The sequence below is a fragment of the Phacochoerus africanus genome, chromosome 6 (assembly GCF_016906955.1).
Source record: "Phacochoerus africanus isolate WHEZ1 chromosome 6, ROS_Pafr_v1, whole genome shotgun sequence".
Lineage (NCBI taxonomy): Eukaryota > Metazoa > Chordata > Mammalia > Artiodactyla > Suidae > Phacochoerus > Phacochoerus africanus.
Window position 1 is genome coordinate 51,748,526 of NC_062549.1, and position 23,476 is coordinate 51,772,001.

Sequence of the window (23,476 nt, forward strand, 5' to 3'; positions counted from 1 at the left end):
AGTGAGACTGCAAGACCACATGGTAGCTCTATTTTTAGGTTTTTGAGGAACCTCCATACTGTTTTTCACAGTGGCTGCACAATTTATATCCCCACCAAGAGTGCAGTTCCCTTTTCCAGAAGCACATTCTTATGGTGCCATGTTTCAGCTGATGTGAGATAGTTGGGGGAGGAACAAAACCTGAAACCAGTGGATGACGAAACCAAGTTTATTTGGCTCACATGAGACAGATGATGTTCCACTGGAAGGGAGGGGCAGAAAAGTACACTAAAGTTGCTCCAAATGTCTCTGTGACAAAATAGCAGTTTGCTTAGTAAGAGATGAGACCAAAGAGATAGAAAGACATGAATGCCCTTTTTAGGTCCACAATGACAACTGATCGGAAAATGAGATATGTAACTAAAAAGACATGAGTCTGTATATCTTTCCACTGATTAAAAAACAACCATTAGAAATATGGGAAACTAGGAATTCCCGTCGTGGCGCAGCAGAAACAAATCCAGCTAGGAACCATGAGGTTGCAGGATCGATCCCTGGCCTCGCTCAGGGGGTTAAGATTTCAGCATTGCTGTGAGCTGTGCTGTAGGTCACAGACGTGGCTTGGATCCGGTGTTGATGTGGCTGTGGTATAGGCTGGCAGATTGGACCTCTAACCTGAGAATCTCCATGTGCCGAGTGCAGCCCTAAAAAGCAAAAAAAGAAAAAAGAAATATTATGGGAAATTAAAGCAAAAAAAAACATCTTTTTTTTTTTTTTTTGAAACAAGTCCTCTCTCCCATGCATCTTGCTTAACTGGCAGCAATAATCTTCACAGCAACCAATATCACCTTTATTAGCATTTCTACTTGAACTAAAACTCAAACAACAAACTCACATTTCCTAACAGTGACACCCACAGTGAACCGAGCTGAATGACAAAGAGTTATTGTAGCTACTGCAAAAATGGAATTGATGATTCTTCCCTACTGAAAAGATTTTCTAAAAAACAGTATTATTCAACTCTAGCATTTTTAAAATCCATTCTTTCAATACATAAAATATGCTTAGGAGCTCCTGCTGTGGCACAGTGGCGTAAGAATCCAACCAGGAATTTCTGTTATGGCTCAGCGGATTAAGAACCAGACATAGTGTCCCTGAGGATTCAGGTTTGATCCCTGGCCTCGACCAGCGGCTTCAGGATCCAGCATTGCCTGAAGCTGTGGCCTAGGTCAAGGATGCAGCTCAGATCTGGCGTTGCTGTGGCTGCAGCATAGGTCACAGCTGTGGCTCAGGTTCAATCCCCAGCCCAGGAATTTCCATATGCCATGGGTGTGACCATAAAAAAATAAAATATGTGTAGTATGCCAAAAGTCACCGTTAATGTTGAAATTATAATTTACTATCAACTACATATTTAATATGTTTATTTATCTATTAAAAAAAGGTTAATGGTACATTGCATATTTGGAGCTTCAGCTGATTACCATTTATACCAAATATATAATAACTCTTGGGATAAAGTCTTTCATGATTTACATTACTTTAATCTCTATAATGTCACAAATCATTAGATTAGGCCCCAAATTAAATTTTTATAGGTTAAGCTTCAAACGGCTTTTTCCTTTCATTTTTTTTCTTCCTATTTCTGTTCTTTTAAGAGGATATACCTTGATGACAGTCCTGAAGTTAGGTACAAAAGTAGCTGGAAAAACTAAATAACCCCTTGATAGACAAACGATAGACAAATAATCACGTCTATAGCCAAGAGCAAAGAGGTCTTTTTGAACCTGAAACCAAATGCAAATGACTCCCAAATGCCTCCCTCTCCAGCCCTGACTTCTTTACACTCCAGATTTGTATCCAATGGCCTACTTGAATGTGAGCCTAGAATATTGATAGGTGTCTCCAACTTAACATGCCCAAACAGATAGTTAATTCTTCTCTGCTCCCTGCTCCTCCCTGGACTTTCCCACCTCAGCAAATGGCACAACTACCCTCACAGTTGCTCAAGCCAAAATCTAAGAGTGTTTTTAGATTCCTCTTTTTCCCTTCTTCAGCCTTGACATCAACATCCTTCTCCTTGCCAAGTCTCATGGATTGTGCCTCCCAAACATACCATGCATCCATCTAGCATTCTTTTATCTCTACTAGCCCATAGTATAAATCACCCTCATGGCTCACGTGAACGACTTTCATGACCTAGATTGTCTCCCTACTTCAGTGTTTGTCCAACCTCCTCAGCACACAAAATATAAAGCAGAACATGCTGTTGCCCTACTGAGAAACTTCCATTGTCTTTGTTCTGTTACATAAAGGATAAACTCCAAATTGCTCACCAAGCCCCCCAAAGCCCAATGTGGGGTGGCCCCTGCCTGCATCTCTAGAACATGGCTTATAATATCTTCTCCCTTGATAATCTGATCCTAGAAGCCAACATCTTTCTCTCCCTGAACATGGAAACCTCATTTCTGCCTGAAAGCATGGAAACCTCATTTCTGCCTGCTCTTCCCACTTAGTAGAAAGATCGCCCTAGGCTTCCTCAGAGTGGCTTCCTCTGATCATTCAGTCTCAATTCACATGTTATCTCAAGGCACTTTTCTTTTTTTTTTAATTTTTTTTTTAATTTTTCGGCCACATGTATGGAAGTTCCCAGGCCACAGACTGAACCAGCATGCCAGAGACAAGCTGGATCATTAACCCACTGCACCACAGCAGGAACTTCTCAAAGAGGCCTTTCTTAACCAGCCAGTCCTTCTACCAGAGCACATGGTACTATTCCTATCAAAGAACTTACCTCACATTATTTATTTGTTTATTGTTGACCTCCAGCCCAACCCTTAGATCTGTGTCAGATTTTTTCTTCCTCCAGGAACATTCTTATTTCAGGTCAGAAACACTGACACCTCCCCTCCCTCATCCTCAACCCCAATCAATCAACAAATCCCACTAATGCTGCACTTCCAGGCAGCCAGCCCTCCGACTGCACTATCATCTATTAGTTGGAACTTCCCCCAAAGCCTCCTTCCTGGTTCCCCTTATCCACGCCTGCTTCAACCCAATTTATTCTCAGTCAAACTGAAGCTTGAATGATGCTTTCAAATCACAAATATCATCACTTTCCAATTGAAGGCCAATCTGTGGCTTCCTGTTGCACTTAGAATAAACTTCACAATCCTTATATGATTTAGATTAGTAAGATCACACCCCTCCAGACTCTCTGACTTTACCCCTGACAACTTACCCTTTGTTCTACATGCTGTTCTTCAAATATGTGATACTCTTCCCCACCCCCAGTCTTCACACATGATTCTATGCAGGTGTCTCTTCCCTTTGCCTGGCTCACTCCTGCTCCTCCTGCAGGCTTGGGGTTAAAGGCCTTTTTCACAAGGAAGTGTTCTCTGACTCATCCTATTCCTTCCTAGCACTCCCTTCAGGATGAGCATGAGTAAGCCAGGCCAAGGCTGGACACACTAGAACCTCAAGGAATTCTTAAGAGAATGAATGAATGTATGCATGCATGAACAAATGAAATAAGAAACAGCCTTAGGGAGTTCCTTGGTGGCCTAGCAGGTTAAGGGCCTGGCGTTTTCACTGTTGCTGCTCAGGTTGCTGCTGTGGCATGAGTTTGATCCCTGACCTGGGAACTTCCACATGCTGCAGGTGTGGAAGGAAGGAAGAGTTCCCATCATGGCTCAGTGGAAATGAATCCGATTAATGTCCATGAGGATGCAGGTTGGATCCCTGGCCTTGCTCAGTGGGTTAAGGATCCAATGTTGCCATGAGCTGTGGTGCAGGTCACAGACACAGCTTGGATCCCAGGTTGCTGTGTCTGTGGCCTAGGCCGGCAGCCATAGTTCTGATTCAACCCCTAGCCTGGGAACCTCCATATGCTTCCATTGCTACCCTAAAAAAAAAAAAAAAAAAAGACAAAGAAAGTAAGAAAGAGAGGGAGGGAGGAGGGAGGAAGGAAGGAAGGAGTCTTAAATACACACAACAGTGTGAAATTCCAGTCAAGACAGAAAATCTACAAGACAGCTCTTGCTCTGCAAGTCAGGACTCTGAGCCTCTGGCAAATTTCAGGACATGAGGCCCCTTTCAGGAACCCACTTTCCCACTCAGTGTCAACCTCTCTGAGGGTTTACTTTCAAGTTTATGAACCTGGAAGGTGTAATCATAAAGCAAAGAGAGCAATTTTCCTGAGGTGCTTAGGAAAATTACAAGGCAGTGATCCAAAGCCAGCTTTTAAGCCCCACAAAGCTTTTGAGATTTAGGACAACACGTCAGATTTTAGAATACAAAACTTTAGGAAGTAAACATGAAAACTGTTCAGTAGGTGATATAAACTGAGATGCCATACAGATTCTAGAGTTTTGCTTTCCATATTCTTTTTTTTTAACTAATAGAGAAAAAATATATTCATCAGAATTTTAAGATACAGTGTACACATAAGAAAAAAATCCATGCATTGATGTGGATTTTTATGTATCTTGGTGGCAGCAACGCAGTGTAAATGTTACCTCTGTGAAAGATTTTTCGATTACCAAGGTAATTCCAAAAAAACAAGCCTTTGATATTAAATAGCAATTAGGTTTAGAAATAGATTAATATTATATAACAGTGAAACTGACTTAAGGAATGTGGCTTGGAGCATTTTAATAAACACTCCTCAAAGATTAAGTTGTATTAGTATGATGCTTTTCATATATAGGCCCTCAGAGTGGTATAGACTAATCTTAGTTCATAACCAGTTTAGGGAAAGGATGGGGAGGGAGAGGTGGTAAGGGAGGCAGGAAAGAAGAAGAAATATATCCGTGTAGAAGAGCAAGAGACAGAAGAGAAATGCCCTGTGCATTCTAAAATAAATAATTTCCAGTCATTTTTGGCTGTTACTTGAGGCTCTGGGCTCCTAATAGATTGTGGAAGATTTTACTGGTTGCCGACTCAATATCTATTTCTCTACACACATGTGCTAAGACAACCTGGTTTTGTTCAAATAGCCAGCCTCCTCCATATAGCTGACCCCATTCCAGTCCCAGAAAGTAAATTCTAACTGCTCTATGACTTTCTCATGTTACTTGCCATTGCTTTAGAAAGGACACACGACCCAATTCTGACCAATCAGAAATGAGAAATCTGGAGTTCCCATCTTGGCTCAGTGGTTAAGGAACCCGAATAGCATCCATGATGACGCGGGTTTGATCCCTGGCCTTACTCAGTGGGTTAAGGATCCAGCGTTGCCGTGAGCTCTGGTGTAGGTCACAGACACAGCTTGGATCTCTCTTTGCTGTGGCTGTGGGGTAGGCCGGCAGCTATAGCTCTGATTTGACCCCTAGCCTGGGATTGCTTTCCATATTCTTGACATTTTTTTTTTCCACCACCAGAGAGTACTCTGCATGTACATTTAATTCCTCCACCCCAAGGACAGAGCAGGTCCCCAAACAAAATGCTTTCATTGATAAAAAGGACATTTTGGTTGATAGTCTCAAAAAGCAGATGTACATGTTAATGGAAAAATAAAACTGGAAAGAAGGCTGTTTGCTCAATCTCTTTGAACAGCAGGGCTGTAAAAGCAAGTCTCAATTCCACGCCTCAGTGTAATCATGAGAAAAATGAAGGAAAACTGTACTTGCCTCGTAACCTTGCTCTGTCTCACCCAGACGACTCACAAGCCACACTATTTTCACTTAAGTAGCTTTGGTTGAGTCATATAATAATTCACTTTCATCTCATGGTAATGCTGAGTGTTAGCAATATTTAAATGTATTAAAACTTGAAGTATATTATGCTTGGTCCTTTAACCAGAGGATTAGAAAAAGTAGAATATTATTAATGAATATGATTATAAGGAAAAGAAGTAACTCTCCAAGGGGGAAAAAAAAAGTCAATGAACACTTCATCATGTTATGCGTTATCAATGACCTGAATAATTAACAGAGACTCTATTTTAATACCTGAGAATGTAGAGTTTAGAAGAGTTTGTAACTTTACTTTTTTCCCCTAAGAGGAACTTTTCCATTTAATATAGACTTCACATGATATTAGTATATATTTGTGTCTGGGCCAAATATGTATAAGTTGGGCCTAAAACAAATGTTTCTCTTGCTCCCTTCTCACTGGCCTTTTGGGAAATTCTACAGATATAGTAGAGTTTGTAATCTGGTATCAGACAGACCTGGGTTTCAACCCATCTCTACTGCTTCCTAGGTGGATAAATTGCTTAATCTCTCCAAGTCTCCAGTTCATTCATTTCCAAAATGGGTATCATAACCCTAGGCTCTAAGTCTCAGAAAGGCTGAATTTGTGGTTCTCCTGGTGATAAACTCTCCTACTGACAGAAGCAAGAAATCTCATCCACAGAGATACTGAATTGGCACAGGACCTATCTGAAGTCAAGGTAGTTGGCCTCTGTGTAAATTTCAGCACACAGGAAAATTCTGAATCATGAGCACACATATGCTGGCTTACCTCTGCGGCATATTTTACTCCATCCACCACATGTTCTGAGCCGTGATCATCAGCAGACCCCCAGTGAAGGTGAAACTGTCGTAACCTGTAGCTTCCAGTGAGGGGACCCCCACGCAGCACTAAATGTCAATATAGTTTAAATTGTTAGCCAGGAGGAAAAAAAAAAGATTTACCCACATTGTCAGAACCCACAATGTCTCCCTGAATCACTCAACATGTCCATGTTCTCTAAGAAATTTTTTATAAATGTGTCCCTCAGTTTGCTGACAAGAATACAAGTTTGAGGCATATGAGGAGTAAAAACAAACATTTTCAAAGATTAGAGAGTCTACGATACAGATTTTGATGGAATATCTAGGAAATCACAACAGACATACTGGTTACAAAGTAAAAGAGACTGGAGTTCTCAGCGGTAAAGAATGGCTCTGTGGACTTCCCACCGTGGTGCAGCGGAAACGAATCCAACTAGGAACCATGAGGTGGCTGGTTCGATCCCTGGCCTCACTCAGTGGGTTAAAGATTCATCATGGCTGTGGTGTAGATCACAGAAGCGGCTCAGATCTGGCATTGCTGTGGCTCTGGCATAGACTGGCAGCTGTAGCTCCAATTAGACCCCTAACCTGGGAACCTCCATATGCTATGGGTGTGGCCCTGAAAAGACAAGACAAAAAAAAAAAAAAAAAGAATGGCTCTGTTTCAGAGTTCCCACTGTGGCTCAGCAGGTTAAAAACCCAAGCAGGATCTGTGACTATGCAGACTCTTGATCCCTGAACTTGCTCAATGGGTTAAGGAGCCGTCATTGCCATGAGCTGTGGTGTAGGTCACAGATGCAGCTCCGATCCTGAGCTCCTGTGGCTGTGGCATAGGCTGGCAGTTGCATCTCAGATTCAATCTCCAGCCTGAGAACATCCATATGCCACAGGTGTGGCCATAAAAAGAAAAACCAAAAAACAAACAAACAAACAAAAGAATTGCTGTTTAATGGAGGATGTCAGCCTCTCTAAATAAGAATGCGGTTTGCAAAGAGGGCCATCCTGAACTTGGTAAGGCAGACCAGCATTATAGTCAGAGAACAGGCTTCAGCATTAGAAGCCCTTGGCTCAAGCTCTCTTTACTAACCATGTCATCTTGCACAAACCCTTTAATTTTGAAGCTTCAGCTTTCGTATCTATAACCTCAAGACAGTAATGCTACCTCCTCCTAATGTTGTGAAAATGGAAGAGAAAGTGAACACAGAGCACTCATCACTGCCTGGCAGACAGTCAGCGTGCTGGACATGTTAGCTTTATTACTATTTTATCATTGTCATTATTACTACCAAAACTGGCAAAGTAAGCACTTCTTTTATATGTTTCCCTTTTTGGGGAAACATGAAATACAGGACGAAATTAACTCTGTGTAAATAATCCACCATACCTTTGTCACTTCTGGCAAAATTATATTTTAGTACCTTGCCTCAACAAATATGATCTCTAAATCCATGGCAAGAGAATCATATCTTAAGAATACAGAAAAGCTTCTCAATAGAAAACATAATCCTAAACTGTCTCTTCCCAATTAATCTTTAATGGGCACACTTTAAAGGATATGGAAGGATAAGGCAGCACTGGAAGCTGATTACACCATACGAATTACTAATCTCTCATCATCATCCAGTAGAATTAAGGGCTGGATTGGTGGGGTGCAGCCTTGACAATAGTCTGATTTAAATGACCCTCCTCTTCAGAAGATACATGTAGATATCAAAATTTGTCAAGAATGATCCACCTTACATAATAAGCAAAAGATGTTAAAAGGTATCACGTGCATTTTCCACAAACTACAAGGGGAAAAAAGGACAAGATCATACATTTTCCTAAGGTACACCCTTCTCTGAGCTATACTGCAGAAGAAAGAATGATCCAGATTGCCCTCTGCTGAACTCATTTCTCTCTTACTCAGTTTGACCCAGCTGCAGCTGAATATCAGTGATTAAACATCGGTGTGGTAGTTGGAAGCAGCAGACCTGGGAATAGTCCCAGTTCACCTACTAAATTACTCAATCTGGAGTTTCCATTGTGGCTTAGTGGAAACGAATCTAACTAGCATCCATGAGGATGCAGGTTCGATCCCTGGCATCACTCAGTAAGTTAAGGATCCAGTGTTGCCGTGAGCTGTGGTGTAAGTCACAGACGCGGCTTGGATCTGGCATTGTTGTGGCTGAGGCTTAGGCCATAGGCTACAGCTCCAATTTGAACCCTAGCCTGGGAACCTCCATATGCCATGGGTGTGGCCCTGAAAAAAAATACCCAAAAAAATGCACTCTTTCAAAACTCACTTAAGCCCCCATGGGCTTCAGCTTTCTTATCCATATTTGTGATTATTTGTCAATTTTTAATTAGGAGATCGGACTGGATGCTTCTTAACTTCTGCAATTCCCAAAACTGCCTTAAGGGGAAAAAATGGGGAGTGCATGTAATGAAATTTTTTGTAAGGTCGAATGGTTGGGGCTTCCTTTAGACCCTTAGATTCATCTGGATCCAGATTTCTTTATAACGAATAAAGACCGCTATTTTCAAAGCCCTGTGAAAAAGAAAAGAGAAGACCCACTCTAGGGCTTGCTCTTCTGCTTCTCTGCCACAAATAGAAAATTGTACTGTTTTTTATCCCACTGGACAATGTTCATGAGGGCAGAGACTGTCTGCTTGGGTCCCTGCTGTGCCCATTCCATAGACAGAAGCCATCACAGAGGAGGTGCACAATAAATATTTGATGTAGAAGTTCCCCTTGTGGCTCAACAGGACCCCATGTTGTATCTGAAGTGGATTAAGGATCTAGCATTGCCTCAAGCTGCAGCATAGGTCGTAGATGCATCTTGGACATGGTGTTGCAATAGCTGAGGCACAGGCCGCTAGCCCTGGAACTTCCATAAGACACAGGTTTAGCCATTAAAAAAAAAAAAAATTGAAGGAATGAATAAATATTTGATTTGTATTTAAACAGTTTCAAAGATGATTCACAGATAATTGAAAGTAAAAGGCACATTTCCCTGACTCCATATAGCACAGATGCAATGGCATTCCGAACAAAAAGAAATCAACAGCTCTATTGTCTCTGCTACCCCTTCACTATTGCCTAAGACCTGAGCTGAACCATGAAGTCATTCCTTCGCAGATATAAAGCAGATTAGAGAGCCTGAGTGATCAACGTGGAACTAACTTTGGGATAATATGCAAACAAGCCAGCACTGGAAAAAGAAAGTGAGACCAGAACACACACAAATTATTAGGGAAACATCCAAGAATACTGGTTGATCTCTGGAAAGTCTGCTCTGAATCCAGGGTTTAAAGCCAGATTAGCACAACTCTGCTTAGTGAAGCAACAGAGATTGCCTTACTCTTTAATTATCTGGACTTTGAGTGTTTCAACTTAAATATCCAACCTGGACCTATGATCAGCAAATGTCTAATCTTGAATATCATTCTCTTGGAACAGTGCTCTACCAAAGAAATACAAGGTAGGAAAAAAATGAGTCAAGATATCAAGGCTAATGTATCACTAACTTTGATATGGGCAAAGCTAATCAGGGTATACAGTGAATAATGGTGACAAGAAAATTTTAATGGCCACACCCATGGCTTATGGAAGTTCCCGAGCCAGGGACTGATCTGAGCTTCAGCTGTGACCTATGCATCAGCTTTGGCAACACCAGATTCTTTAACCCATTGTGCCAGGCTAGGGATCAAATTTGTACCTCCACAGTGACCCAAGCCATTACGGTCAGATTCTTTTTTTTTTTTTTTGTCTTTTTTGCATTTTCTAGGGCCGCTCCCTTGGCATATGGAGGTTCCCAGGCTAGGGGTCTAATCAGAGGTGTAGCTGCTGGCCCACGCCACAGCCACAGCAATGCCAGATCTGAGCCACATCTGCCACCTACATCATAGCTCACGGCAACACCAGATCTTTAACCCACTGAGCAAGACCAGGGATTGAACCCACAACCTCATGGTTCCTAGTCGGATTTGATTCTGCTGCACCACGATGGGAACCCCTACAGTTGGATTCTTAACTCACTGCACCACAGCAGGCACTCAGACAAAAATTATTTTTAATGAGAATAACAATGTTTTCCTTTTTTTTTTCTTTTTAGGGCCGTACCTGCAGTATATGGAAGTTCCAAGGCTAGGGGTCGAATCGGAGTTACAGCTGCCAGCCTACACCACAGCCATAGCAATGCAGGATCCGAGCTGTGTCTGCAACCTACACCACAGCTCACGGCAATGCCAGATTGCTGACCTACTGAGTGAGGCCAGGGATTGAACCCACATCCTCATGGATCCTAGTCAGGTTTGTTTCTGCTGGGCCACAAGAACTCCCAGAGGAAAATTTCAGGAGTCAAATTTTTCATCATACTTGCACACATTGCTGTTTTCACCTTATGTTTGAAAACAAGTAATTATTTCTCCAAAATCACACTTGGCATGTCATCTATATATCCTTCCATTTATATTTTTTTAAAAATCTGTTCCAAATAAAACTCACATAAAAGAGGTCTACAGAGATCAAGAAAACAGAGTTAAACCCTTGTCGGTTGCATCATTTGCAACTATTTTCTCCCATTCTGTAAGGTGTCTTTTCTTTTTTTATGGTTTCCTTTGCTGTGCAAAAGCTTGTAAGTTTGATTAGATCCCATTGGTTTATTTTTGGTTTTATTTCTATTGCCTTGGGAGACTGACCTAATAAAATACTTGTATGGTTGATGTCAGAGAATGTTTTGGCTATGTTCTCTTCTAGGAACTTGATGGTGTCTTCCCTTATGTTTAAGTCTTTAGGCCATTTTGAGTTTATTTTTGTGCATGGTATGAGGGTGTGCTCTAGTTTCATTGATTTACATGCAGTATCCAGTTTTTCCAGCACCACCTGCTGAAGAGACTTTTTTTCACATTTTATATTCTTGCCTCCTTTGTAAGACTAATTAACCAACAAGGGCTTAATCTCCAAAATACACAAACAACTCATACAGCTCAACAGAAAAAAAAAAAAAAAATTGAAAAATGGGCAGAAGATGTAAAAAGACATTTCTCCAAAGAAGATGGATAGCCAACAGGCACATGAAAAAATGCTCAACATCACTAATTATTAGAGAAATGTAAATCAAAACTACAATGAGGTACCGCCTCACGCCGGTCAGAATGGCCTTCATTGCTATCTCTACAAATAACAAATGCTGGAGAGGACATGGAGAAAAGGGAACCCTCCCTCACTGTTTGTGGGAATGTAAATTGGTACAACCACTATGGAAAACAGTATGGAGGTACCTCAGAACACTAAATATAGAACTACCATATGATCAAGCAATCCCACTCCTGTGCATTTATCTGGGAACATTCATTCAAAAAGACACACGCACCCCTATGTTCATTGCAGCATTATTCACAATAGCCAAGACATGGAAACAACCTAAATGTCCATCAACAGATGAATGAATTAAGAAGATGTGATAATACACATACCCAATGGAATACTATTCAGCCATAAAAAAGAACAAAATAATACCATTTGCAGCAACACAAATGGAGCTAGAGATTCTCATACTAAGTAAGTCAGAAAGAGAAAGACAAATACTATATGGTATCAGTTATATCTGGAATCTAATATATGGCACAAATGAACCTATATACAGAACAGAAACAAACTCACGGACATAAGAGAACTGACTTATGGTTGACAAGGTGGGGGGAGTGGGATAGACTGGAAGTTTGGGGTTAGTGGATGCAAACTACTGCATTTGGAGAGGATAAGCAATGAGGTTCTGTGGTACAGCACAGGGAACTATATCCAATCACTTGTGATGGAGCATGATGAAGAAAATATGAGAAAAAGAATGTATATGTATAACTGGGTCATTTTGCTGTACAGCAGAAATTGACAGAATATTGTAAATCAACTATAAAAATTTTTTTAATATTAAGGGAAAAAACAGTTAAAGGGCATTAAAGTTTGAGAAATGCTTAATAACTTAGTAAAAAGAATGCCTGTTACTTGCTATATATGCTGCAAAGATCAACTGGAAATATGTGCATTACTCTAGTGAATTTGACTTTTTTCAACTGTTAGTAATTTGCTTACCCTACTCATTTTGCAAAACTATACTGTAGTCAGCTGCCTTAAATGATAAGCGAAGCTGGCAAAACATAATCAGAAAAAAATTAATTTAAAAATCAAAACACATGTCTGTTTATGCCGTTACTGTCTATCTCACTAGGATACAAGTTCCTTTAAGGAAGAAATAGTCTTGTTCTCCTGTATCCCCAGGGCCCAAGAGAGTGTCTGGCTCAATAAATGTTTACTACTATAAAGTAAGAAAGAGACCTCACCTGTAGAAGCACTCCTCCACAACGCTTCCGTTTATAAGGATGCTCCTGAAGTGATCTGGGCATCACTAGAGGGCATAGTCTTAAGACGTGTGGATCCAATGAAATTCATAGCCTAATCACTGTGTGGTAACAGTACTCTGAAGTAAAGCTAAATGAACAGCACATCTAGGGAGTTCCCTAGGCCACAGGTGCAGAAACACCGGATCCTTAACCCACTGCACTGCAGCAGAAACTCCTCATTCAACAATCCTTAAGAGCTTACAATGGGCCAGCAACTATGCTCAATGCTAAGTATGAAATGATCACCCCATCCTCAAGGAATTTATAGAAGGAAACATAATTACAATGTTGTATAATATACAATTTAGTTTTACGAACATCTTGGCTCCTGTGAGGCAGAAATCACAAAACTAAGGTATGCCCACTCATGCCCCTATTATCTTTTTCTGTTTTTTTTTTTTCCCAATATATTATTTGAGATCTTGCAGATTTGGCTAACTTCAGGCAGTTCCCTAGAACTAGATAACAAGATTCTAACTGAGAAATTGGCAATTTCTAGAGGTGAAAATGAAAGAACATTCACTGAGTCCATCAAATTACAGGTATTCCCAGGATGCCTTTCTTAGCAAGAAACCAGCTTCCTTCCTTTTCACATCTTTTTAAAATTTCAACATAACATATCCCATCCACAGAAAGGACCATTATTATTTTTTTGCTAGTTATCAGTAGTTATTGAGTATCTACTATATGCCAAAACTCTCATTTATTTAAATATACAAATTAGTGCCATAGCCTTCAAAAATTAAATGCTCAAACAATGAATGAGCCACCAATGTTTAAACTGTTCAAACAATGAATGAGCCACCAATGTTTAAACAGGGAATGAATTAAAATGCTCAAACAATGAATGAGCCACCAATGTTTAAACAGGGAATTCCTGTTATGTCTCAGCGGGTTAAGAACCTGACGCAGTGTCTGTGAGGATGCAGGTTCGATCCCTGGCCTCGCTCAGTGGGTTATGGACCTGGCATTGTCTCAAGCTGCAGCTTAGGTCATAGATGCATCTCTGACCCGGAGTGGCTGTGGCTGTGGGGTAGGCCTCAGCTGCAGCTCCAATTCGACCCCTGACTCAGGAACATCCATATGCCACAGGGGCAGCCATAAAGATAAATACATAAATAATAAATAATAAATGAATAAATAAATAAATGCTCAGGTGTCAGCTGGTGAATATTAATGGGTTTACGGTGGTATGTAAGTTTATTGGAACTTCACCTATGTACACTAATGCATTCTGTACCATAATGCCACATCATGGTATTTTCCATGTCCTCCAACAAACATCATGCCAAAAAAAAAAAATGCTTTTAATTTAAATATACATTTATTGAGTACCTTCTGTGTGCCTTCACAGAGAGCCTTTAGTTGAGTGGAAAGAACCAACTGGCAGCTTCAGTGCAGTGTGGGAAGTTCTGTAAGAGGACAAGCCGGGGATGCTACAAGAAGGGGGATGGAGCCAGTCAGGTGAGATTCCCAGAGAGATGGGATCTTGTTCAGAAAGACCAGAAGCTCAGGTGAGAACACCTTTTCTTTCCTCATCAGATTACTATTTCCCCTCTAACCGCAAGTGGAGTTCTTCCTTTTGAATTTCTTCCTGTGTGAATTTCACATCTACATATCCCTTTTTAAAGGACTATTAAAAATTCTAAAGGGCGGCTCCCCAACAGGTTAACCACTGGTTGTGCAGCTGCCCAGGCAAAGAAGCTGTGACAAAACCACAAAGAAGGTTTCATGCCTATGGTTGCTTTCCTTTTTTTTTTTTTTTTTTTTTTCTCTTTTTACAGCCACACCTGCAGCATATGGAAGTTCCTGAACCAGGGGTCGAACTGGAGCTAAAGCTAAGGCCTTTGCCACAACCAGAGCAACATGGAATCTGAGCCACATCTTTGAGCTACACTACAGCTTGAGGCAATGCAGGATCCTTAACCCAATGAGTAAGGCTAGGGATCAAACCCACAACCTCAGGGAGACAATATCAGGTCTTTAACCTGCTAAGCCACAAGAGCAGTGCTGCTTGTGGTTTCTTGACTGGTGGGATTCAGACTTACTTTGGCAAGAATGGCTTCTATACAAAATGAGAACTATTTTACTTAAGTTAAAATGGCTTGCTACAGAAGTATCTTTGTGTTTCATAGTATGAACCAAAGAAAAAGAAAAATCAGCAACAACTTATTTTAGCCATGGTGGTTTCTACCTTTTAATTAATTTAATCCCCATGCTCCTCATTTGTCTTGAGAAAAAATGAGAATCATGACCTTTTTCATGTAGCTTCTATCTCAGAGGAATACAAAGTACTTTATGGATATTTTCGATTAACCTTGGTCATTTTATTACTATCTAGATAAAAAATTAAACTTTCACTTATGAGAGAGGGCATACATTACCCATCACAGACACAGTGTCAAATCTGGAAACACAGACAAATCAATTCCACTGATGAACTTAAGGTAGAGGGAAAATGAGAGGAGGAGAAAGGAAGGGAGGGAGAGAGGAAGGAGGAGAAAGAGAGAACTCAGATCATCACTGAGCAAATTAGAGTGAAAATTGCTTATGACTAAGGTTGTTATGAAAAGTTTTAGATGAAGTACAATCTAATCATTTCTTATTCTAAAAGTAGGGATGGGTAGCTTCAGTCTTCTGTCTGAGAAATCTTTACGATCTCAGTATCAAGCTACCATTGAGGGTGGTATAAACTTTGTACCTTTACAATCTAACCACCACATCAACCACATCTGTTATTACAGATTCATAAAACTGAGGGCTTAAAGGAAAGACAATTGAATGTATGTAAAAAGTGAGTTTCCTCCTCCCCTCCAAAGTTGAAAATGCCATGTGTTAATCTTTCTTTATGCTTTTAAAATTCTCTGATGAAAAATGGATCTTTTTTGAATTTAACAAATATGAGGAAGAAATGTAATGAGATTTTAATTTTTGCTGAAAATATAGCATTACATTAACACAAGATATTACTAAACAAAATCTGAGTTTAATAACTGAAGGCTTTCTTCCAATTATTTTTGTAATGTAACTATAATAGATTTATTATAATTTTAACTGTAAATTATAAATTTATTATATATTTATTATAATAATTAATTTTTCATTAATAAAGGCAGCCTCTGAGTTCCCGCTGTAGCTCAGCAGAAATGAACCTGACTAGTATCCGTGGGGATGCAGGTTTGATCCCTAGTTTTGATGAATGGGTTAAGAACTCAGCATTGGTGTAAGTTGTGGTATAGGTCACAGACACAGCTCTGATCCCATGTTACTGTGTCTGTGGTGTAGGCTGGCAGCTGCAGCTCCATTTTGACCCTTAGCCCTGGAACATCCATATGCCTCAGGTGTGACCCTAAAAAGCAAAACAAACAAACAAAAATAAATAAATAAATAAATAAAGGCAGCCCCATCCTAATATTAGACTAAAAATAAAAATAATTTGTTAGAAGCCTTAAAAAGTATTCCAGAATATGATGCTCTCTAAAATCCTCTCTTCCACCTTACTTTTAAGCTTGTCAACATCTATTCTTTGGGCAGGAGGTATGCTTGAAGATGGATTAAATGTTCATTTTCTACTTCATTCAGTTATTAAGTTAGCAAATAAAGTAGTTGGGGGTTATTTGTCATTGTTGCAGGTCTTCTATATATTCACAGAATAAAAGACATCATCCCATGAACTAATTAAACAAAACTTTTATTACAAGTTCTAGCAAAGTACTAATATGGAATATACAGAACGTATGTATTTCACATACAAAAGATAAAGACATGCCATCCAATCAGCCAAGCCCCTCACAGAAAAAAAAAAAAAAAAAAAAACTAACCTGATTTGTCCTCTGTGTCATCAAAGTCAACGCTGAAGGAGTGGCCACTATTACTGATGATTTTAGCTGAGCTTGGGTCATACTTGATACTAAGAGGTCTGAGGGAAGAGTCATATTTCACTTCTTTGGTTTTAATCTCAATCGGAGATTGTTGATCCCCATCAGCAATAGGAAAAAATTCATTCCAATGAACAGGACCTTTAACATAAAAGACCAAAAGAAAAGGATTAAATAAGTTATTTCCTTATCAGACACAACTTAGAATAGATTTACAAGGAGATCCTGCTGAGTAGCATTAAGAACTTTGTCTAGATACTCATGTTGCAACAGAACCCTTTGGTGGGGAAAAAAATGTAATTGTAATGTATACATGTAAGGATAACTTGATCCCCTTGCTGTACAGTGGGAATAAATAAATAAATAAAAATAAAAATGTTATTTCATTCACCAAATACCTGCTGAGTACAAAGCACTGTACCTGAGATTGAAGAAAGTTACAAAAACCAACAAAAAAAAGATCTTCATCCTTAGCACTTAACATCTAATTGTTTTATTTTGTTCTACAAGACTGGTTGATTTTATTATAGGTGTGGAAACCTCCTGGTTTGCCTCAATTCATCTTCAGAATTAAACTAACCCTTATAGACAAAAGAGCATGTAAGTTTTATAAAGTCCTTTATAAACGCCTTCCACCAAATTAAAAACAACAGTACCATGGTTGAAAATAATAAGATTCAGTCTCGGCTCCAAAAACGAGCTGTGATAGCTCCCCAGGTCAAGTTTATGAGCTGAAAGAAATAATAGAGCTGAGAAAGCTGTATAGCAAGAAAGGGGTGTAGTTCTTAATTACTGCATATTCTGTGGCACCCAGGCCTCAACTCGATTTCCTGTGAATGTGCAACAGGCACACTAAAGAAAAATACATACATTATTCGCATAGAAAAATCCACGTAAGATGACTACACCATGTCAGGAAGTGTAAAATTTGATTTTCTGCAGTGGAGTTGGGGAATAATTTATTTCTCTCTTTCTGTATTTCAAAAGGTCCCTCTGTGATTATTTTGCCAATACGATATTTGAATTCCAGTACAAGGGATAATTATCTACCAGGTCCTCTATTCACAAGGTCAAAATTACATCAAGTTTCCAAAATCAGACACACGTTTGGTAAATTGAGATGAATCGATAAACTGGCAGTTCCTTTGTCTGGTCTCTTCATTTCTCTGCCAGACTTGATCCAAGTTCTGTTTCAAAATCAACAGAAAGGTTGCAGCTTCAGGTAAGCTCCAAGCCATTCTACAGATGTGAGTCACTTAACAGGTTAGGGGTTCTTACTATTTCCTCTCCTATGGCTGCAATTTACACCAGGTCAGTAGAGCACAGGACTGCTAAGTTTTTCCTTACTTCACTAAGCAATTAAATCGATTTCTCTAAGACTCAAGTACTTACTAAAATGACACAGTATGACAGTTAATTAAGCATACGTTACTACCAACAACAAATATTTTTTAAAGATAAGATTTAGAATGAAATTTCAAGAAATGCAAACATAACACAATTATCCACAGCTTCGATCTCTAAATCTTGTGTTCCTATTATTCTCCTTTTTTGCATATCACAATTATTCACAGCTTCAATCTCTAAATCTTATGTTCCTATTACTGTCCCTTTTTTTTGCAAAGAAGAAAGCATAAATTCCTTTCTTCACATGTGCTTCAGGTACAAAAAGTCACAGCATGAATACAAAACCACGAACATAATAACTTGGACGTTGTTCTCTTATGAATTATACACTTTGGACTTGAAAGCAACTTGAACATCAAAAATCCTTGCTTATTGGAGAAAAGGCATTGCATTTCCTTATTTATTAAATACTCTCATATAGAAATATTTACTTATATAAATACTCTGAGTCTGTCCAGTACTCTTTTTATATACAATCTAGACCTTTTTTAACTGCCCACAGATACCACCTGAGGATCAGATTTCAAATACGCAACGCATGTGTCATAACGTTGTTAACTTTTTTCCAGTCAGGAATAGCTTCTTTCTCCTCTTAATTCCTTTACTCTCCTATTTCTAATCCTTTAGAACCAGAACTATTTTTAAAAGCAGAGGCAAGCCAAAATAAGATAAAAACAATATCAGTTTGCATCAATTAGTCAATATTATCTATTAGCCACTATGGAATGTTCATTTCCCTGCCTCTTAAAGAGGCCCTCCCCTTTTAAAATGTTTCCAAAACTTCCAACTTTAAATCCATTTAAGGAGTTCCTGTGGTGGCTTGGTGGAAATGAATCTGACTAGCATCCATGAGGACGCAGGATCGACTCCTGGCCCCCTGACTCGCTCAGTGGGTTAAGGATCCAGCATTGCTGTGAGCTGAGGTGTAGGTCATAGCTGTGACTCCGATCTGGCATTGCTGTGACTGTGGCATAGGCCAGCGGCTTCAGCTCCCATTCGACCCCTAGCCTGGGAACCTCCATATGCCACAGGTGCAGCCCTAAAAAGACAAAAAAAAAAAATCCATTTAAACATAGTTATAGAGATATATGGTGTTTCTTCCACTGATTCAACAACTTTTAAATATCCATAGAGATGGGCAGTTTTCAGTGATTGTAACATTTCCTAAACCAGACTAATAAAACTATCAAAGGTCAGTGGTAGAAGTTGTTTATGAAGATGGTAATCCCTTCCAATACCTCAGATGTTCCCTTTTATCATTGCTACTATTCCCAGCTTATGTTTCCTTTTATCTGCTCAACCACTGCTCTTTCCAGTCTAACGTGAAAACAAGCAACAAAACATGCCTCATCAGGATACAACACATTTCCAATAGGATTTTGCCAAAGTTTGATTACTTAAAGGTGTGGTGTCACAAAGCTATTGAATCTGAAAACAAGGAATGGCCCTGTAATTCTCAGCAGAAATACAAAAATCATGCTTTGCTAATGGCTTTTCTAAGATGGATTTTTTTTTAATGTTTTCAATTTTTTTCCAATTTTATTGAGATATAATTGACACTCAGCACTACATAAGTTTAAGGTGTACAGCATGATGATTTGACTTACAGCACAATATGATTACCACAATAAATTTAATGAACATCGGTCTTCTCATACAGATAAATAATTAAAGAAATAGAAAAAAGAGGAGTTCCCATTGTGGCTCTGTGGGTTAAGAACCCGATGGATATAGTCTCCATGAGGATGCAGGTTCAATCCCTAGCCTTGCTCAGTGGGTTAAGGATCCAGCATTGCTACAAGCTGTGGTACTGGTCACAGCTTGGATCTGGTGTTGCTGTGGTGTAGGTCTCAGCTGCAGCTCTGATTCAACCCCTAGCCCTATTCAACTCCTAGCCTGGGAACTTCCATATGCCACAAATGCGGCCATAAAAAGAAAAAAGAAAAAGAATTAAAGAAAAAAATAGTCTTTCCTTGTGATGAGAACTCTTAGGATTTACTCTCTTAACAACTTTTATATATAATGCACGGTGGTGTTAATTATATATATCATGTTGTGCATTAAATCTCTCGTACTTTTTCAGTTTTTAAAGTTTTATTGAAGTATAGTTGCTTCACAATGTTGTGATAATTTCTGCTGTACAGCAAAGTGATTCAGTTACACATGGACACACATCTATTCTCTTGCAGATTCTTTCCCACATATATTATCAGAATATTTGGTAGAGTTCTTTGTGCTGTACAGCAGGTCCCCGTTGGCCAATCGTTCCATATACCTCAGTGTGCATACGCCAATCCCAGCCCCCAGTCCATCCCTTTCTTCCCTACCTGACTCCTTAAATAACCATAAGTTTTTCAACTTAACTCCCCCTCCACCTGTCCCCTTAAGTAACCATAAAAACTTATGTAACCATAAGTTTTTCTAAGTCTGTGGGTCTATTTCTGCTCTGCAAATAAGTTCATTTGTATCCTTTTTTAGATTCCACATATAAGTGATATCATATGATGTCTGTCACTGTCTGATTAACTTCACTTAATATGATAATCTCTAGGTCCATCCAGGTTGCTGTGAATGGCATTATTTCTTTTTTATGGCTGAGTAATATTCCATTTTATACATGCAGCACATCTTTATCCATTCCTCCTTTGATGAACTTTAGGTTGCTTCCATGTCTTGGCTATTGTAAACAGTGCTGTAATGAACACTGGGGTGAGTGTACCTTTTCAAATTCTAGTACTTTTTTTTTTCTTTTTTTGTCTTTTCTAGGGCCGCTCCCGTGGCATATGGAGGTTCTCAGGCTAGGGGTCGAATCGGAGCTGTTGCCACCAGCCTACACCAGAGCCACAGCAATGCGGGATTCGAGCCACGTCTGCGACCCACACCACAGCTCATGGCAATGCCAGATCCTTAACCCACTGAGCAAGGCCAAGGATCAAACCCGCAACCTCATGGTTCCTAGTTGGATTCGTTAACCACTGAGCCACGAAGGGAACTCCATAGTACTTATTTTTTAAATGAAGTTGTGTACCTTCTGACCCCCTTCATCCAACTCATCCTTCTTACCCACCCTGGTAATCACAAATCTGATCTCTTTTTCTATGAGTTTGTTTGTTTGTTTTTGAAGCATAATTTACCTACAATGCAAGTGCACAACATAGTGATTTGATATTTTTATTCACTTCAAAATGGTCACCATGATAAGTCTAGTTAGCACCTGTTACCATACAAAGATATTACATCATTGTTGCTTATATTCCCCCCACTGTACATTTCATCCTTGTGATTCATTTATTTTGTAACTGGAAGTTTGTACCTTTTAATTGCTAAAATGAATTTTTTAAATTTCAGATAAGTTTCATTGGAATCAATATTTTCTAACATATTAAAGAGTAATCAGCACTCACTGATTGAAAATACCCTTCTTCCTAACCATAGTGAGAGCACTGTGAGCATCCAATAACTACTAAACAACGATAACAAAAAATATTCCAGGAGAGAAGGCAATTAAAAGAAATTTGTTTTGTGGATTTTTTTCTGAAACATAAATGGAAAATCAAAGAGAAATCCACCAAATTATAGTTTTCATTATTAAAACTCTAAATTTCACCTGCTGCAATTTTTACACTGGCAAGTTAATCAGGGCCTCAAAAAAGGCTACAACTAGAAATGATACTTTTCTGTTTCATAGTGAAAGTAAACTTTCTATAACATGAACTATAAAGTACTGCTCATGTTAATCCAAGGAAAATATTCATTGTTATTACTACTATTACTATAATTATTCACAGACTTAATTTGACAATGATTCACTATAATGCTTTCTTGGTGTCACTGCAATTATTTCAAATAACCATTATTTGAAATAACCAGTTTAACATAAAAACAAGACAAATGGTTTACTTTTGATAATTTGCAATATACAAGAAGAAAAACATACATCTTATTACTGCTGCTTCCATCAATAAGCACATTTTTACCAAAGTGTTAAAATTTCAATAATCCTTTCTGATCCCCAGTCTCTGCAAGTGTGGAAGAAAGGGTAGAGATGAGAGTGAAAACTATAACTTCATTTCCCTGAAAAAAATCTAAGATCTTCCTAAAACCAGCAGTACCAGTCAAGCAATTACAAGTTGCCATGGGAATATTTTATAGGAACAGCTATTAAGAAATTTGCAGTATTTTGATTGCCAAGAAGGCAGCTTAAATTTTCAGTGTTGCAATTCATTAAGTTTTAAGTATATTTTCAAATATGTTCCATGATGTTTCCCCTAATGAGTTTAAAAGACTGAAAATAAACTTGCCCTTAATTCATAGAAATTATGTCATTAGATTTCTTATCCCGTGCCTTTGATTGGGAAAGTTTTCTACTTTTCAAATGAAAAGTGAGTGGACATCTATGAAGATTCGGGGGTCTTGGCAGGGCCAACAGATACCAACTCACCCACAATACCAATAGCCTGGGGAGCAGGGGGTGGGGGGAGGCGCTTTTCTAGTAGGTGTAGGACAAGCCTCCCTTCCCTCTGCTTGCTGCGTTTGGCTCCAGGCGCGCTGCTGGTTCTCAAGAGAAACCGAAAAGTTTCCCGCAAGTGCGGATGGGCAGAGTGAGGTTCGCGGGATCCCGGACAGCAGTCGGTCCCCTCGGCTGCCCCCTGAGCAGAGCCCTCCCACCCGCTCTGATCCGCGGAAGGCGCTCACCGTTGTGCTCGCCGTATCCCCAGCTGAACCTCGACATGGTCCTTCGGGGTGGAAGGCAAAGGAAGAAGTGGCGGAGAAGCTAGAGGAGGGAGGGAGCGGGGCGGGCACGCGAGCCGACTCGGGGGAGAGGGGGCAGGCCGTGGCCCAGGCAGGGGCGGAGATCGCGGGCCTCAGCCCAGCCGAAGTGGGAGCCCTTGAACCCGGGGGCCAAGGCGCTGTCAGCCTCGGCCGCCAGGGGGCAGTGGCGGGCACGGGAGGCTCCCCGCGTGGGAGGGCGAGGAGGAGCGGGAAGAGCTGGCCTGAGTCCACAGTGCGAACCATGTTACAATTAGTTTGAACTCAGGAAAGAGAGATGGGGCTTGAGAAGGAGGCATGGAGGTGAGGATGGAGGGAGAGAGGGAAGATGGAAAGAAAGAGAGAAGGGTTTCCAGAGGGGATTTCCTGCCTTCTGAGAAGTGACCATCACAGAAAGTGTTGCCTGGAGGGCTGCCCTGGGAATGAATGAGTCACCCAGGCCCGGCCGGAGCCGCCAGGCTGGGAGGTGGGCATTCGGTGGAGATGTGAGGAGGTTGTGACGGTAGTGGTGATTACCAATACAGTGCAATAATGACAGTGGTAATAGCCACAAAAATAATT

The 23,476-nt window shown here is 39.9% G+C and overlaps 1 protein-coding gene across 2 annotated transcripts in view; it reads right to left on the reverse strand.

Moving 5' to 3' along the window:
• CA13 (carbonic anhydrase 13) overlaps positions 1-23,070 on the reverse strand; it is a 40,558-nt gene extending 17,488 nt beyond the window's left edge. The window contains exons 1-3 of one of the 2 annotated variants that reach the window (XM_047783663.1): positions 22,841-23,065; positions 16,682-16,879; positions 6,445-6,563 (exon numbers count right to left, since the gene is read on the reverse strand). In XM_047783663.1, the coding sequence (XP_047639619.1) occupies positions 6,445-6,563; positions 16,682-16,879; positions 22,841-22,877 (354 nt within the window). In that variant the 5' untranslated portion in view covers positions 22,878-23,065. Of the gene's footprint in view, positions 1-6,444; positions 6,564-16,681; positions 16,880-22,840 lie in introns of both variants that reach the window. The other variant, XM_047783662.1, reaches the window with a different exon arrangement.
• Positions 23,071-23,476: the final 406 nt, after the last annotated feature.